This window comes from Epinephelus lanceolatus, chromosome 5 (assembly GCF_041903045.1).
Source record: "Epinephelus lanceolatus isolate andai-2023 chromosome 5, ASM4190304v1, whole genome shotgun sequence".
In the NCBI taxonomy this organism is placed as follows: Eukaryota; Metazoa; Chordata; class Actinopteri; order Perciformes; family Serranidae; genus Epinephelus; species Epinephelus lanceolatus.
Window position 1 is genome coordinate 9,181,546 of NC_135738.1, and position 17,538 is coordinate 9,199,083.

Sequence of the window (17,538 nt, forward strand, 5' to 3'; positions counted from 1 at the left end):
AAGCAGGAATTTGTCTGGAATGTTCAGGAAGTGTCGACAGCAACACAAAAAAACCTGTGAAGGTCCATCAGTCAGAGACTTCCCGTCAGTCAGAGACTTCCCGTCCGTTAGAGACTTCCTGTTAGGACGAGGACGAGCTTCATTGTTAAATTACAAGACGAACGCTTAACATTTTACTGCTGGAAAATATTTTCTCAGTCATGGAGGACCTTTAAAGATGAAAGAAACCAAAATAAAATAAAATGTGAGGGCATGAGAGAGTTTTTATTAGACTGAAATGATTCATCCTAAAACTTTGTAGTAAACGCTATTAAAATCAAACTGAGGATAAATGATATTTAGTTGAAGAGCAGGACCAACACTGGATATTAACATTTTTAGATTCTGTGTGATTTATTCTTCAGAGGAATGTCATCTTTATCTCTGATGATTGTGAAACTGGTTTATTTTACATTTTATTTCACATCACTGTTACTCTGTCCTCTTCTTCTTCTTTTTCCACCTGTGATAATATAATAAAGACATACACTCATCTATACCTGCAGTAAAAGAAGCAGGTCCAAAAAATAAAATTTCATCAAAAAATAATCAGTGGGATCAAAGAGATTTTTTGTATAAAGAAAAATTAAGAAGTTCTTAAACATTTTATTAAAAGAGGATGTTAATATTTATTTCTTGTTTTACTCTTCATTTCGGAAGAACAAAGTCTTGATCTCTAAAGACATAGTTTAACATTTCGGGAACTGCACTTGTTTGCAGAGCCAGACTAGCTGTTTACCTCTAGTTCCTGTCTTTATACTGAGCTAAGCTAGCTGTTCCCAGTCTTTATGCTAAGCTAAGCTAAGCTAGCTGGTTCCGTGTTTCCAATCTTCATGCTAAACTAGCTGTTTCCCCATTTCCAGTCTTTATTCTAACTTGAGCTAGCAGTTTCCCTGTTTCCAGTCTTTATGCTAAGCTAAGCTAGCAGTTTCCCTGTTTCCAGTCTTTATGCTAAGCTAGGATAGCTGTTTTTTTTTTGTTCCCAGTCTTTATGCTAAGTTAGTTGTTTACCCCTGTTTCCAGTCTTCATGATAAGCTAGCTGTTCCCCTTTTTACATTCTTTTTGCTAAGCTGAGCTAGCAGTTTCCCTGTTTCGTGTCTTAATGCTAACCTAGCCGTTTCCCCCTGTTTTCAGTCTTTTTGCTAAGTTAAACTAACCAGTTGAGATGAAACATCTGACTCTAAAAGAACAAGAAGATTTACCTGTTCATGTTACTCAGTGTTTCTTTACTCTTGGTAGGCCTACCATAAATAAATAAATAAATAAATGAACATGACTTTCATCAAAACCAGAATTAGTAACTTCACAGAAAACGCAAAACCATAAAATACCATAAAGAACAGAGGAGGGAAAAGAAAGCTGCTCAGATATTTTACTTCAGAAAAGGTAGTGACACCACAGTGTAGAAATATTCTGGTACAAGTCCTGCCTTCATAGATGAGACACTTCAGGTGTTTTTTTTTAAATAAAATATTGATTACCTTTCATCTGTGAACAAGATCCAGTTTTGAAATCTAAAATGTAAATAATAATAAAACTCTCTGTCTCCCCTCCTGTCTCCCCTCAGTCCCAGCTGCAGTGGGTGAGGTCACAGTCAGTAACAACGGTCGCATGGACTTCCTGAGTGTGTCGTGGCGTGCGGCTCCAGGTGACGTGGACAGTTATCTGGTGACGCTGAGTGACCACCAGAAGACACTTCACACTGTCTCTGTCTCTAAATCCAGTCCAGAGTGTGTGTTTAACTCTCTGGTGTCCGGACGTCTCTACAACATCTCCATCACCTCCCGCAGCGGTACCTACCTGAACCACACCTTCATCCAGGAGAGAACACGTATGTACATCACTTACTGTATCTGCTGACTGCAGGTCGGTCTGTGTACAGCTGCCACTGAGGGTCAAACTGACTTTGAAGATAACAGTGAACAAAACAGTAGTGTAGCTTTATATGAACATGTGGTGTTTCATTAACCCCGTGCTGGCTGGATGTGCGCATGACACAACATTACAAACTTTATCGATTATTTAATGGTTTGCTTTAACGCCTTCCTCTCTCAGAGCCGTCGCAGGTCCAGAACCCGACAGCAACCCACTCCGCTCGTGACGACTACCTGAAGGTGTACTGGCGTCATGCCGCTGGAGACTTTGACTTCTACCAGGTGTTCATCAAACACAACAACATGTTCCTGCAAAACAAGACGGTTCTAAAGACGCAGAACGAGTGTGTGTTTACCGGCCTGGTGCCCGGCAGACTCTACACGGTGCTGGTGAGCACCTGGAGCGGGAAGTATGAAACCAGCGCCTCCACCCACGGCAGGACCTGTGAGTGACCTTTGACCCCTCTCATATATAACAACATGTAAAGTTATGATTTTCTGACCATGACATTGAAACTATTACTTTTTGAGTTCAGAAGCGAGGCAGTTGTCTGCAGACAGACTAACACTTCCTCTGCTGTCCGTCCTGCAGTCCCAGCGGCGGTCCGGTCCCTGGCTTTAGCTGGACAGGGTACCGAGGACCTGCGGGTGACGTGGTCCTCTCCTCCGGGTGACGTGGATCACTACGAGGTGCAGCTGCTGTTCAACGACATGAAGGTGTTTCCCCCGATCACTCTTGGCAGTGGTGTGGACGAATGTGTGCTGTCATCGCTCACACCTGGACGGCTCTACAAGATCCTGGTTTCCACCTTCAGCGGACCCAACCAGAAGGCCCAGTTCATCGAGGGCCGCACAGGTCAGATTAGGACGCAAGTGAAGGGGGACAAGATCTTTCTGGTGTTACAGTGTGTTACAGCTCTTTAATCGTACAGGTCATAACAGAACAGAAGCTGCCGTGGTCTAAAGCGTTTCTTCCCTCCTCAGTTCCCAGTAAAGTGAAGAACATCCACGTCAGTAACAGCGGACACAGCAGCAGTCTGAAGGTGAGCTGGACTCCCGGTCAGGGCGATGTGGACGGATACTCGGTGTTCCTTTACCGACAGGACAGACAGCTGGACGTCCGGCCCGTCCTCAAACACCACAACGAGGTGATGTTTGGCTCCCTGCAGCCTGGACAGATGTACAGAGTGACGGTTCAGTCTGTGAGCGGAGAGCTGCTCAACAACAACACGGCCACAGGACGCACAGGTACGACACTGTACTGCACTGCTCTTCACGTATAATATGATATACTGATACTGTAACTGCTGTATACTGAGTTGTATACCTGTGTTCAGTTCCCTCTGCAGTGACGGGTCTCCAGGTGGAGGACCTCCACTCCACCTGCAGCCTGCAGGTGAGCTGGCAGGAAGCTCTGGGTGTGTCTGACGGATACGTCCTGCAGGTTCTGGATGAACGAGGAAGTCTGGTGACAAACTCCTCTCAGCTGTCCGGACACACCAGGTGCAGGTTCGACGGCCTCACCCCGGGCAAGAAGTATAGAGTCCTGGTTCAGACCACCAGCGGAGGGGTCCACAGCGTAGGGGTCAGCGCTGAGGCTCAGACACGTAAGGCTTCCTGTTTCTTACTCAGAAGGTACAGGTGCTTTTCTAGATCAGTAGTGGAGTCGCTGTCAGTCAACAAAACAACAGCTGGAATATTTAAAGACAGGAAAGTGTAGTAATATTTCAGAAGTCAAATTTAAGTCAATTTTTCTTGAGAATAAATTTAGAATTTGTCACAAAAAGAGGTTGAAATATTTTGACAAATAAAAACTTTATATTCTAGGGGAAAAAGGTAATTTATTAAGAAAAGAAGTTGCACTATTTCCAGAAAAAAAGGTAATAATATGAATAAATTCTGGTTAATAAGCTGATCATGAATGAAGTCATAATTTTAATTGAAAATTTAATTTTAAAAAGACAAAAAATAATTAAAAAGTCAAAAAAGCAATAATTTGTAGAGAAAATTAGTTTTTATATTTTGACAGTTGATAATTAAGTGCTGACATTTCCATTAAAAGTTAAAGAACACGGTGATGGTTAAAACAGTCTCATGTCCTTCCTGTCAGGTCCTGCCGCCGTCACTGATCTCTCCGTCAAAGCCAACACCACCACCAGTCTGTCCTTCAGCTGGTCCCCACCTGACGGAGAGTTCGACCTTTATGAGATGTTCTTGTACAAGAGTGACGACGCGCTGCAGGAGAAACGGCGTGGACAGCCCAGCAGTCAGCAGTGCTCCTTCCAGGGTCTCAGACCTGGAGCTCCGTACAGGATGGTGGTGGTGACCCACAGCGGAGAGCAGAGCAACCAGTCAGCTGTCTGGGCCAGGACAGGTGAGAGTTTGTCTATTAAGACTGGAGGAACTTGTTATAGTTTTAATAATCTCCTTCTTTTTATTGTGCTTTTATTATTATTTTTATTATAATTATTAAGCTGAGACATTTGTAGCAGTATTTCCTCAGTTTGGACTTACAGGTTTATGAAGAGGCTGTAATTGAACCCTTTGCCCTGTATCTCGTCTTCAGTCCCTGCAGCTGTGGTGTCTCTGAAGGCTCACACTGGAAACCAGTCTGATGCTCTGCGGGTGAACTGGGATCATGGCGGTGGTGATTTGAGCGGATACCTGCTGTTTCTCTACAACCCTGACGGCTCTCAGCGGGCCGAAAAGAAGCTGGGCTCAGAGGTCACAGAGTTTGTCTTCTTAGGCCTGGTACCGGGTCGACTGTACCGGGCCGAGGTGCTGAGTGTCAGCGGAGAACTTACCAACAGAGCCAGCACACTGGGAAGGACTGGTGAGACGTCACAGCATGATGGTCCTGGAATATCATGGAATAGCATGGAAGTCTTAGACATGAAGTTAAGGTGCAGAGTCCCCTCCATCATCAGAGTTTCTATCTGATCTGTTCGTTCTTTCTCTCCTCCTCAGCTCCCAAACCTCCCACCTCCTTCCTGTTCGCGGGGATCACCAACACCTCCCTGGAGATCACCTGGAGCGGCCCCATCGACTCCGACTATGACGACTTTGACCTGCAGTGGACCCCTCGGGACCGACTGTCCGTTATCAACCCGTACCACAGCCGAACCTCTGGCAGCCGCATCCTGAGAGGGATGTTCCCCGGACGACTCTACACTTTCAGCCTCCGCAGTGTCAGCGGGGCCACGCAGCCCGGGGCCACACCCACCTATAGCACACCCATCTACAAAAGCATCCGGACCAGTAGGTGGCAGCACTTCAATTTATAATGCTCTGTTTGTCCCTCTAAATTCAAGATGGCCTGAGAACATTAAAACGAATAAACAAACTGAAAATACAAAATATATTTAAATAATGTTAGTTGTTAATATTAGGATGTCTTCATCAGTCTGAACCATAGACTGTTTATAACAATGGATCTCCACTTACTCCCACTGTACAAAAATGAAGCCAAAATATCTCGAATACGGCTGCTGCCATCTTGTGCTGGTGATGTCATTTGCAGCCAGAGTCTGCACAGTAGTGGTCTGGTCCACGATATCAGGTTCCCACCAATAGACCCGTCCGACCTATCGCGAGCAGCACTACTAGCAGCGAACACACTAATGGCACACACAGCTGTTAATCATCATGTAAAATGCCCTTTTTATAGCATTAAATAACTTACTAAACTAAACTAAACTTACTGAACTATCTAAAATAACAGAAACCATATTTCGGGATTATTTATTTGATGTGTACATTGAGGTTTTAGTTTGGCCCATGTCCCATCCACTAACATGGAGGGGGTGGGGTTTATAACCTATACTGCAACCAGCCACCAGGGGGCGATCCTGATGTTTTGGCTTCAGTTTTGGGGAGCTGTGATATCCTCTATCTTTTTATACAGTGTATGGTCACCAGAGACCACCTTTTACCGTTCACAAGTCTGAAAAGACAAGTTCACAAGTTGGAAAAAAATATCAAATTAAAAAGGGGAATCTAAAGAAAAAATTAACAAACCAAAGAAGGTAAAATGAGATATGTATACTGTATTTATAAACAATGGAAAATAAAAGAAAAAAATGTGTTTCCTGTGTGTCAGTAATATCTTCTGTTGTGTTTAATTATTTTCTGTTGCCATTGTCAAATTATTTCTGGGCTCAGATAAATGGATAGATTTACCATAGAGTTCACAGAGTTTGTGTGTATTAATGTTGCATTGTGAATATTTGTATTTATGTCTCTTGCTGTAGAACCGGAGCGAGTCCACAGCCTCCACTGTCGTCCTCAGAGCTCCACCTCCATCTCCTGCTCCTGGGGGCCCCCTGAGGCTGACTACGACTCCTACACCATTGAGTGTCTCCACCAGGACTCCCAGGTGCTGGTCTACTCCAGACGCACCGGCAGAGACTCCACCTCCTACCTCATCACCCAGCTGGAGCCCCACAAACGCTACACCATCTCCGTTAAGGTGATCTCCAACCAGACGACCAGTGAGGAGGCTCAGTACAGCGTGGTCACCATGATCGACCGTAAGGACAATGTGACGTGTTCTCATATGTGATGACATAAAGGACACATTTATCTTCTGTGTTTGACATGTTAATGACTCCTTCAGGTCCTCCGGTGCCCCCCCTCAGTACACGAGTCAGTGACAAGTCTGCTGTGGTCAGCAAGTCCTCCATCTTCTTCAGGTTTAACTGCAGCTGGTTCAGTGATGTGAACGGAGCCATCAAGTTCTTCACTGTGGTGGTGACGGAGTCTGAAGGTAGGATATGTACTACATATACATACTACACTATATGTGTATGCATATGCTATGCTACAATATGCTATGCTATGCTATGCTATGCTGTACTATGCTATGCTATGCTATTTGTTACTATACTATACTATACTATACTGCACTATGCTATGCTATGCTATTTGTTACTATACTATACTGCACTATGCTATGCTATGCTATACTATACTATACTGCACTATGCTATGCTATGCTATACTATACTATACTATACTGCACTGTGTTATACTATGCTATGTTATGTTATGTGTTAATATACTATACTGCATTGTGCTATGCTATGCTATACTGTGCTATGCTATGTGTTACTACACTATACTGCACTATGCTATGCTATGCTATGTTATGTGTTACTATACTATACTGCATTATGCTATGCTATGCTATACATTACTATGCTACACTATGCTATGCTATGCTATTTGTTACTATACTATACTGCACTATGCTATGCTATGTTATGTGTTACTATACTATACTGCACTATGCTATGCTATGCTATACTATACTATACTATACTGCACTGTGTTATACTATGCTATGCTATGTTATGTGTTAATATACTATACTACATTGTGCTATGCTATGTGTTACTACACTGTACTGCACTATGCTATGCTATGTTATGTTATGTGTTACTATACTATACTGCATTGTGCTATGCTATACTATACTGTGCTATGCTATATGTTACTACACTATACTGCACTATGCTATGCTATACTATGCTATACTATACTATACTATACTATACTATACTGCACTATGCTATGCTATACTATACTATACTGCACTGTGTTATACTATGCTATGTTATGTGTTAATATACTATACTACATTGTGCTATGCTATGCTATACTGTGCTATGCTATGTGTTACTACACTATACTGCACTATGCTATGCTATGTTATGTTATGTGTTACTATACTATACTGCATTGTGCTATGCTATACTATACTGTGCTTTGCTATATGATACTACACTATACTGCACTATGCTATGCTATGCTATGTTATGTTATGTGTTACTACACTATACTGCACTATGCTATGCTATACTATACTATACTATACTATACTATACTGCACTATGCTATGCGATACAATACTATACTACTATACTGTGCTATGCTTTGGTATGCATTACTATAAATATCAGTATGATAGCTCTGACCATCCCATTTGTTTTTATTGTCTCTCTTGAAATGCTTTAGTGATGATTGTTTAAAAATGTATATGAATTTCAGCTGCCATGCTCTATGTTCAAATCCTTTCTTGGAAAAATAAACCTAGCAGAGCGTTGATCCTGTGCGCTCCGGCAGCTCTTTACCCCTGCTCTTGCTCGTCAAGGACTAAATACACAAACCCACTATTTTTAAATTTTCCATTAAGAGATTTTTTTTTTTGTCTCAAAATTGCTAGTGTTAGTGTCAGTTTTTTTTCCATGTTCTCTGGCTTCCTCCCAAAGTTTTCTTTGTAAACATGTGTTTGTGATTAAAATGTAGGTGTGTTTTGATATTTGCAGGTGCTGATGAAGAGCAGCCGGACCAGCAGCACCCTCTGCCCTCGTACCTGGAGTATAAATCCAACAGCTCCATTAAATCCTACCAGACCAGTTACTTCCCCAGTCGTTGCACCGAGGGCCCCGACAGCAGCTCTCACAGCTTTGACATCACTGTGGGGACGGGGATGGACTCACTGGGGGGCTCCTGTGAGCGCACAGACCTGGATCCAGAGACCAGCAGAGACCGAAACCATTTCTGTGACGGACCGCTAAAACCTAAAACTGCCTACAGGTACTGAACACGTCACAGCAGACACTCAGCCAGTGATATTGAAACTCTTTCAAAAGGAAAATACAACAACAACGAGTATGATAAATGTTACCATCACTGTATGACATCATCATCAACACAACACAAACCATATTTTTATTTGTTATATTTACTATATTTACAAACTGTATCCCATGTAAACATGTCAGAAGGTGTGAAAGCAGAAGTAAGATGTTTTGTTTTATTGTGTTTCAAGGTAAAAATCCACTTTTCTGCAAATTATTCATTATCTCGGATGTTGGAAAATGAAGATCAGCACTGACAGAGATCCGGAATATCTCCACTAAAAATGTTTCTGAATGTCATTCATATCAAATAATAATTATATATTAATGAAATTATTATTAAGTGAAGGTTTGTGTGCCCTCTGTTTGTGTCTGCAGGCTCAGTGTTCGAGCGTTCACTCAGCTGTTTGATGAGGAGAATAAAGACTTCAGCAGTCCGCTGTACAGTGACACTTACCTGTCATTACCTGTGGTCACTGAGCCAGGTGAGACAAACATACACAGTCTAGAAAAAAAGAAAAGTGGTGAACACAGAAACGAACACGTTTTTTCATCTGAAATTGTCCTAAGTCTAAAAATAAGTCTTAACTGTCAGAGCCTTGAGAGACGTTTGACCGAGAGTCAGTGAAGACAATGTGGCGGGACACAGCTGCGACAAGACAGAGGAAAGGGGCGCACAGGATCATTTCATGACTCAGACAGTTACTTTGAACAGGTCAGATAGTAATATTCAGGTGGACAATGATGAAAAGGAGGAGGATGTGGACCGCACAGAATGTAGACAGCTCCACCCCTTCATGCAGCTGTGGTGCCAAATGAAAGACAGGCAGGGAGTGGTGACAGTCATATAGGTAGAGGAGAGAAGCAAAGGAGGAAATGTGTCTTTTCATTTTGTCACGTAGTCCAAATTTTCACAATGAATAGACCAATAAAATGCATCTCAATCAGTGTACAAGGTTTCTGTGCATAACGATTTTTTGTGGTTGACAGATTAAAAAAATATTTCAAACAATTTAAATATTTGAAACATTTGAAACAATTGAAGCATTTAAAACACCTTGAAAATTTTTAAGTGTTTCAAAAATTTCAAGTGGTTCAAATGTTTAAGTTGTTCTGAGTCAGAAAAAGAGACAAGTGGTGAACACAGTAAAGGAAATTGAAAAAACTCACTGATGAGGCAGGGAAAATAAAAGTCAGACAGACAAATATAATTATTTATGTTAGTTATTTAATATCATTTCTTACAGGGACAAATATGATAAACTAAGACCACATATTACAGTATTTATAGCCTGAGTTAGTCTGTACTCTGTGTCTCTGATGGACCTTTAAGATACACAAAACTAAAACACAAGCAAAGAGACAGCTAACCTTAGAACTCCAAGATGATTTCTCTTTACTCGTGACTGATCTTTACAAACAGTTTCCACTGTTTAAACTGATCCCAGTCACAATCCATGTTGAGTTCCACATGTTGATCCTGGATATTTATTAAGGGAACTCTCACAGTTCTCGAAGGATCCACCATGCGTCTGCTTATGTATTTATATTATTTGTAGATGAGCCGAATGTTGGCTAATTAGTTTCTTCTTCCTGAATGAGGAGGACACTGACAGTTCTCTTCATGATAGAAACAGATGAAACTCTCATGTGGATTCAAGTTTGAGGAGAATTAAAGGCCTTTAAGTGACATGTTGTTTTCTCCCTCAGAACCTCTGAGCGGTGTGATCGAAGGAATCAGTGCTGGCATGTTCCTCGTCCTCATGGTGGTGGGAGTCACCGCTCTGCTGGTCTGCAGACAGAAGGCTCGCAAAGTGTGAGTATCAGCAAACACACTGACTTCAACACAAACTCTCCAGCTGCCGTATTTACTGCTCACAACACGAAGAATAAAATAATTCATCAGAGCAGTCCAAACATTTATTCACCACCTGCTCCATAGTAGAGTTCTCCTGACATCAAACTGTCTGCACCTTCAGTCCAGCCACAGTCTATAGTGTTTCTAGCTGTCAGGTCTGTGCTGCCCTCTGCTGGACTGAAAACACAACACACCTCCTTGCTTTGCGTTGATTTCAATGTAAGCTGTCACAATGTAAAACGATTTATCCAGTTATTAGGACACAAAGATCAAACTTGTTATATTGATTAAAGGTTGTGTTACCTGTTTGATGAAGGCTGGTCTGAGGCTCTGATTGTACGACAGTGCAGGTGTGTTCTTACTATGTGAAGGTGCAGCAGGTGTGGAGCAGGTAAACTGGCTGCTCCACCTCCACCCTCACCTCCTCACCTGGATTAATAACAGGTAACAACACCTGTGTGATGCTGCTGTGTTTCAGGGTTCAGGAGAGAGCGACGGTCAGGATGAATGTGAGGAGAGAAAGATCGACATCAGGAGTCCACCTGGGAGTCAGAGGGTAAAAATACTGCATATTACACTACATACTGTGCGGTGGTACTAAAAGTGGGAAGACTACTCCACTTTACTTTCACAGTCATACTCACTCTAAAACTGCTAATCAAACTAACATTAGTAATAATATAAATCTAGTATTGTCACTAACATATGTTTTTAAATTACTGCTAATATGAACAGTAATATTTTACTGCTACACAAATACTGAGCGTTGGGCACATGGTAGGAGGCCCCGGGGCAGACCCAGAACTCACTGGAGGGATTACATATCTCATCTGGCCTGGGAATGCCTCGGGGTCCCACAGGAGGAGCTGGAAAGTGTTGCTGGGGAGAGGGACGTCTGTAATACTTTGCTCAGCCTGCTGCCCCTGCGACCCGGTTTTGGATAAGCGGTTGAAAATGGATGGATGGATGGATGGATGGATAATACTGAGAGTATTAATGATACAAATCTAGTACTGTTACTAACATTTATTTATAAACTACTGCTAATACTAACAGTAATACTTAACTACTACAGTATTTATCATACAACTCTATACTGTTACTACTATATTTTTTACATCTAATACCAACAGTATTACTGTACCACTGCACTGATACTGAAAGTATTAATTAAACAAATCTAGCACTGTTACAAATATATATAGTGTTACTATACTAGTATTACTAATACTAACAGTGATACCACTCTAGTACAGTTACTAGTATATATTTATAAACTTCTGCTAATACACACAGCAATGCTTTACTGCTGCACTAATACTGAGAGTATTAATAATACAACTCTAGTACTGTTACTATTTTATTTATTTATTTATTTAGAGGATAGTGCACATTAATAAACATTGCTGTAAATGTGCCGGTGTTAGCCAAAGGCTAATTTTCAACTGCAGTCCTCTGCATGATGTTAAAAAGATGTATTTGTAAACTTCTACTGACAGTAGTACTTTACTGCACTAATACTGAGATATAAATATAGTTCTGTTGCTTAGATATATTTATAAAGTATTAGTTTGAGCAGTAATACTTTACTACCACACTAATACTTAAAGTATGTATAATCTAAAATCTAGTAATGTTCATTCATTCATCTTCTAACTGCTTCATCCTCTTGAGGGTCGCGGGGGGGCTGGAGCCTAGCTCAGCTGACATCGGGCGAGAGGCAGGGTACACCCTGGACAGGTCGCCAGACTGTCACAGGGCTGGCACATAGAGACAAACAACCATTCACGCTCACATTCACACCTACACCTACAATTTAGAGTTACCAATTAACCTAGTCCCCAATCTGCATGTCTTTGGACTGTGGGAGGAAGCCGGCATGCCCGGAGAGAACCCACGCTGACATGGGGAGAACATGCAAACTCCGCACAGAAGGGCTCCCACGCCCGGGATCGAACTGGCAACCCTCTTGCTGTGAGGCGACAGTGCTAACCACCACACCACCGTGCCGTAATAGTAATACTAACAGCAATACTCCACTACTACATTAGTACTGAGAGAATAATATAAATTTAGTATTGTGACTTACATATATTTATAAACTATGAGCATTATTATTAATACTCTCAGTATTATTAAAGTTGTATTACTAATACTCTCAGTATTACTGTTAATGCTCATAGTTTAGTATTGTGACTTACATATATTTATAAACTATGAGCATTAACAGTAATACTGAGAGTATTAATAATACAACTTTAGTACTGTTACTAATGTATTTTTAAACTACTATTAACAGTAGTACTTTACTACTGCACTAATACTGAGAGTATTAATGATATAAATATAGTTCCGTTACTTGAATATATTTCTAAACTATTAGTACTAACAGTAATACTTTACTACCACACTAATACTTAAAGTAAGTATAATACAACTCTAGTACTGTTACAAATATATTTTCGAACTATTTCTAATACTAACAGTGATACCACTCTAGTACAGTTACTAATATATATTTACTACTACTAATACAAACAGCAATGCTTCACTGCTACACTAATACTGAGAGTATTAATAATACAGAACTAGTCATGTTATTAATACATATTTATAAACTACTGCTAATACTATCAGGAATACTCCACTACATTAATACTAAGAGAATAATATAAATGTAGTACTGTTACTTATATGTATTTATAAACTGTTAGTATGAACAGTAATACTATTACAATAATACTGAGAGTATTAATAATACAACTGTAGTGCAGTTACTAACACTAACATCCCTAACTAATACTGCACTAATACTGAGAGTATTAATAATACAAATCTAGTACTGTTACTCATGTATATTTATAAACTACTGCTAATACTAACAGTAATACTTTACTACTACACTAATACAGAGAGTATTAATAATACAAATCTCATACTGGTACTTACATATACTTGTAAACCTCTAGTAATACTAACATTAATACTTAACCACTACACTGATACTGAGAATATTGATTTTAAAAATCTAGTAATGTTACTAATATATATTTATAAACTACTGCTAATACTAACAGCAATACTCCACTACTACATTAATACTGAGAGAATAATTTAAATCTAATACTATTACTTACATGTATTTATAAACCCATAGTATTACTCGCAGAAATACTTTACTACTACACTGATACCGAGAGTATTAATAATACAAATCTAGTTATGTTACTTCCATATACTTATAAACTATTAGTACTAACAGTAATACTTTACTACTACTGAGAGTATTAACAATAAAAATCTAGTTCTGTCACTAATACATTTAGAAACTACTTCTAATATTAACAGTAATAGTTTACTACTACACTTATGCTGAGAGTATTAATAATACAACACTAGGACAGATACTAATACTAACACTACTAACTAATACTGACAATATCAAAGGTAATCCTAATGCTATTTCTATTACTGAGATTTAAGTTAATGCTGACAGTGTAATACTACACTAACACTACTTATTATGTTAATGGGTATGTTACTTCTGAGATGTATACTTACACTGTACTACCACTAACAATAACTGCCAGTAAAAACAATAAATCATAAATAAGTTAAAGTAAACGACTTGAGTCAGTGATCCAACGGGTGATTATTGATCAGTTTGGTATTGTTTGTGCTGACAGAGCAGATTGTAATGACATTAATAACAGTTAAGACCACTCCTTCGTCCCTGCAGGCTGAGACAGTTTGTGGTTCTTTGTGTTGACTTTGTGAATCCTTTAGCTCAGACTGAGGTGTGTCAGGTTTGTCTCACACTGATCATCATTATTCATCAACATGTTTGAACACATGTTTAACTTCTGTTCCTCCTTTTGCTCCCCAGCAACCGCCGAGTCTCAAGGTGAGAAATCCAAATGTCTCCTCTGTTACACTCAGCTGTTTGTCCTCTTTATTAAAACGTTTGGTTTCTGTCCTTCAGCCCCATCAAGGTCCTGAACTTTGACTTTCACTACAACAAACTGCAGGCCGACTCCAACTACCTGCTGTCAGAGGAGTACGAGGTCAGTTATTATAGAAGATCAATCTAATGAAACACTGTCAGACTGTTTCTGTGGAAACAATCCAGTGACACAATACACATAATAACAGAATGAGACGGATGAATGTATTTACTGCAGTAAAGAGTCACAGAGATGAAAATAAACAGAGCAGAGTTCTTACATGTTAAATTACACAGTGTTCCAATGGTATTGTGGCCTCTGGAGGCCTTTTAATATAATATTTAATAATATTTTAAAGAGAAATACACAAATACACTCACTGGCCACTTTATTAGGTACACCTGCTCAACTGCTTGTTAACACAAATAGCTAATTAGCTAATCACGTGGCAGTAACTCAATGCATTTAGGCATGTAGACATGGTGAAGACGACCTGCTGAAGTTCAAACTGAGCATTAGAATGGGGAAGAAAGGCGATTTAAGTGACTTTGAATGTGGCATGGTTGTTGGTGCCAGACATGGCTGGTCTGAGTATTTCAGAAACTGCTGATCTACTGGGATTTTCACACACAACCATCTCTAGGGTTTACAGAGGATGGACCCAGAAAGAGAAAATATCCAATGTCAAGATGATAGAAAGGCAAAGTAACTCAAATTATAGCTGCTGCGCAGCGATGGGTCGGGTCCGGGCATTTTTAGGCAATTCTGAGCAACAAGCAGAAGAATTGGAAGACATTTAGGAATTTAGCAACACAATCTGCCTTTTGCATCAGCTGAGGCTTGAACTCACAACCTCTGAGACTAAGAATCAATTTCTATCTCACTGAGCTAATTAGTCAGTGTCAATTCATGTGTAGCTTCACAAATTGACTAAACCAGACGTGCAGGTTTAGCAGCCGTCCATGCATGGAAAAGCAGATTTCAAACCACTGTAAAAAATTCAGTTATCGAAACAAAAATCTGAAAATACACATATTGCATCTAGACAGCATGGAGATGTTGGTAATTTGTTTGTAACAATGATTGATTTGCTCCATAAGTGAAAAACTGATGTTTAAAAATGCCATTTTTACATTGACTCCAATTGTTCACATTAGAGCAAAATTCAAAATGCTGTCAAAAATTCAGTTTTTGAGATAAAATTCTGAAATTTGCCAAACATCATCTACCATGACTCTAGACTTTTGTCATTTTTTTCATGAACATTGAAGATTTATTTAGCAAGAATTTGCATGTATATGTTTACAGTACCGTTTACAGTCAAACATTTTGATGCACTGTAGGCTCAATTTTTGATAAATCAAAAATCTGAGAAACGCAGTTTTTGTAGGACAGTCTGAAGATGCTCTGTCACAAGTTTGGTGTCAATTGAGCAAAAATTGTGGGAGGAGATAGGTTTAAGAAGTTTTACAGTTTTTGAAAAAAACAGAGTGATGAACTTCATAATTTTTAATAGGTTTAAAGGTACAAAAGTTTCTTCAGTATTGGGGCTACAGTTTGATGAAAGTTGTGAAGTTGTAGCACGTATGGTTGATTTGTTATGAAGTTTTGAACTTTAGACGCTTGCTGTAGCGCCACCATCAGGACTATTGGCTTGAGTTTACAGCTGAGGATATCTGGCATGAGACTGGACCTTTGTGCAAAGTTTGGTGAGTTTTCACCCATGGGAAGTATGATTTCCTCGGAAGAAGAAAGAAGAATACCTAGGATTACAATAGTGTCCTGGCAGCTTAGCTGCCCGGACCCTAATAACCACTGGTTACAACCAAGGTGTGCAGAAGACCATCTCTGAACCAACAACACGTCCAACCTTGAAGCAAATGGGCTACAGCAGCAGAAGACCACACCAGGTGCCGCTCCTGTCAGCTAACAACAGGAAACTGAGGCTACACTTCACACAGGCTCACCAAAACTGGACAATAGAAGATTGGAAAAACGCTGCCTGGTCTGATGAGTCTGGATTTCTGCTGCCACATTCAGATGGTAGGGTCGGAATTTGGTGTAAACAACATGAAAGCATGGATCCATCCTGCCTTGTATCAATGGTTCAGGCTGCTGCTGGTGGTGTAATGGTGTGGGGGAGATTTTCTTAGTACCAACTGAGCATGGTTTAAACACCACAGCCTACCTGAGTATTGTTGCTGACCGTGTCCATCCCTTTATGACCACAGTGTACCCATCTTCTGATGGCTACTTCCAGCAGGATAACACACCATGTCACAAAGCTCAAATCATCTCAAACCTGACAATGAGTTCACTGTACTCCAATGGCCTCCACAGTCACCAGATCTCAGTCCAATAGAGCACCTTTGGGATGTGGTGGAACGGGAGATTCTCATCATGGATGTGCAGCCAACAAGTCTGCAGCAACTGTGTGATGTCATCATGTCAATATGGACCAAAATCTCTGAGGAATGTTTCCAGCACTTTGTTGAATCCTTGTCACCAAGAATTAAGGCAATTCTGAAGGCAAAAGGGGCCCAACCTGGTACTAGTAAGGTGTACCTAATAAAATGGCTGGTGTGTATATATGGGGTAGCTGTGGCTCAGGAGGTAGAGCAGGTCATCTACCAATCAGAAGATCGGCGGTTTGTTCCTTGGGAAAGATACTGAACCCCAAATTGTGAACTGCTTTGAATGGTCAGAAGACTAGAAAGGTGTTATACAAGTGCAGGTACATTCACCATAAAGAACTATAAGAAAATAACATTTATTTTACTTGTATATCGTTTTTACCAAAGAACCTCTGACTTCTTTGTGACCCAAACCAGACCTTGAATCGAACATCCCACCAGGTGTGAGTGTGTGAGAGTGTATTAGGTCTGATTTAACCACTTGTTAAACACTGTCGTTGTTTTCCTCCTGTCAGGATCTGAAGGACGTCGGTCGCAATCAGCCACTGGACTCGGCTCTGCTGCCGGAGAACCGTGGCAAGAACCGTTACAACAACATCCTGCCCTGTGAGTGACACACATTAACACACAGAGAAGAAGCAGAAGTAGTCCTGTGTTACTGACTCTGTTTTTGTGTTCAGACGACTCGACGAGGGTGAAGCTGTCTTACGTGGATGATGATCCATGCTCTGACTACATCAATGCCAGCTACATGCCTGTAAGATCCA

At 40.4% G+C, this 17,538-nt stretch overlaps 1 protein-coding gene across 2 annotated transcripts in view; it reads left to right on the plus strand.

The window, feature by feature from the left end:
- ptprbl (protein tyrosine phosphatase receptor type B, like) overlaps window positions 1-17,538 on the plus strand; it is a 42,122-nt gene that overhangs the window by 20,658 nt on the left and 3,926 nt on the right. For both annotated transcript variants that reach the window (XM_033635364.2, XM_033635366.2), the window contains 18 exons: window positions 1,608-1,871; window positions 2,096-2,359; window positions 2,507-2,770; window positions 2,899-3,162; window positions 3,252-3,521; window positions 4,025-4,288; window positions 4,481-4,747; window positions 4,882-5,172; window positions 6,165-6,443; window positions 6,530-6,679; window positions 8,241-8,511; window positions 8,934-9,040; window positions 10,266-10,371; window positions 10,892-10,969; window positions 14,300-14,317; window positions 14,396-14,477; window positions 17,287-17,377; window positions 17,452-17,528. In XM_033635364.2, the coding sequence (XP_033491255.2) occupies window positions 1,608-1,871; window positions 2,096-2,359; window positions 2,507-2,770; window positions 2,899-3,162; window positions 3,252-3,521; window positions 4,025-4,288; window positions 4,481-4,747; window positions 4,882-5,172; window positions 6,165-6,443; window positions 6,530-6,679; window positions 8,241-8,511; window positions 8,934-9,040; window positions 10,266-10,371; window positions 10,892-10,969; window positions 14,300-14,317; window positions 14,396-14,477; window positions 17,287-17,377; window positions 17,452-17,528 (3,407 nt within the window). The remainder of the gene's footprint in view (window positions 1-1,607; window positions 1,872-2,095; window positions 2,360-2,506; window positions 2,771-2,898; window positions 3,163-3,251; window positions 3,522-4,024; window positions 4,289-4,480; window positions 4,748-4,881; window positions 5,173-6,164; window positions 6,444-6,529; window positions 6,680-8,240; window positions 8,512-8,933; window positions 9,041-10,265; window positions 10,372-10,891; window positions 10,970-14,299; window positions 14,318-14,395; window positions 14,478-17,286; window positions 17,378-17,451; window positions 17,529-17,538) is intronic.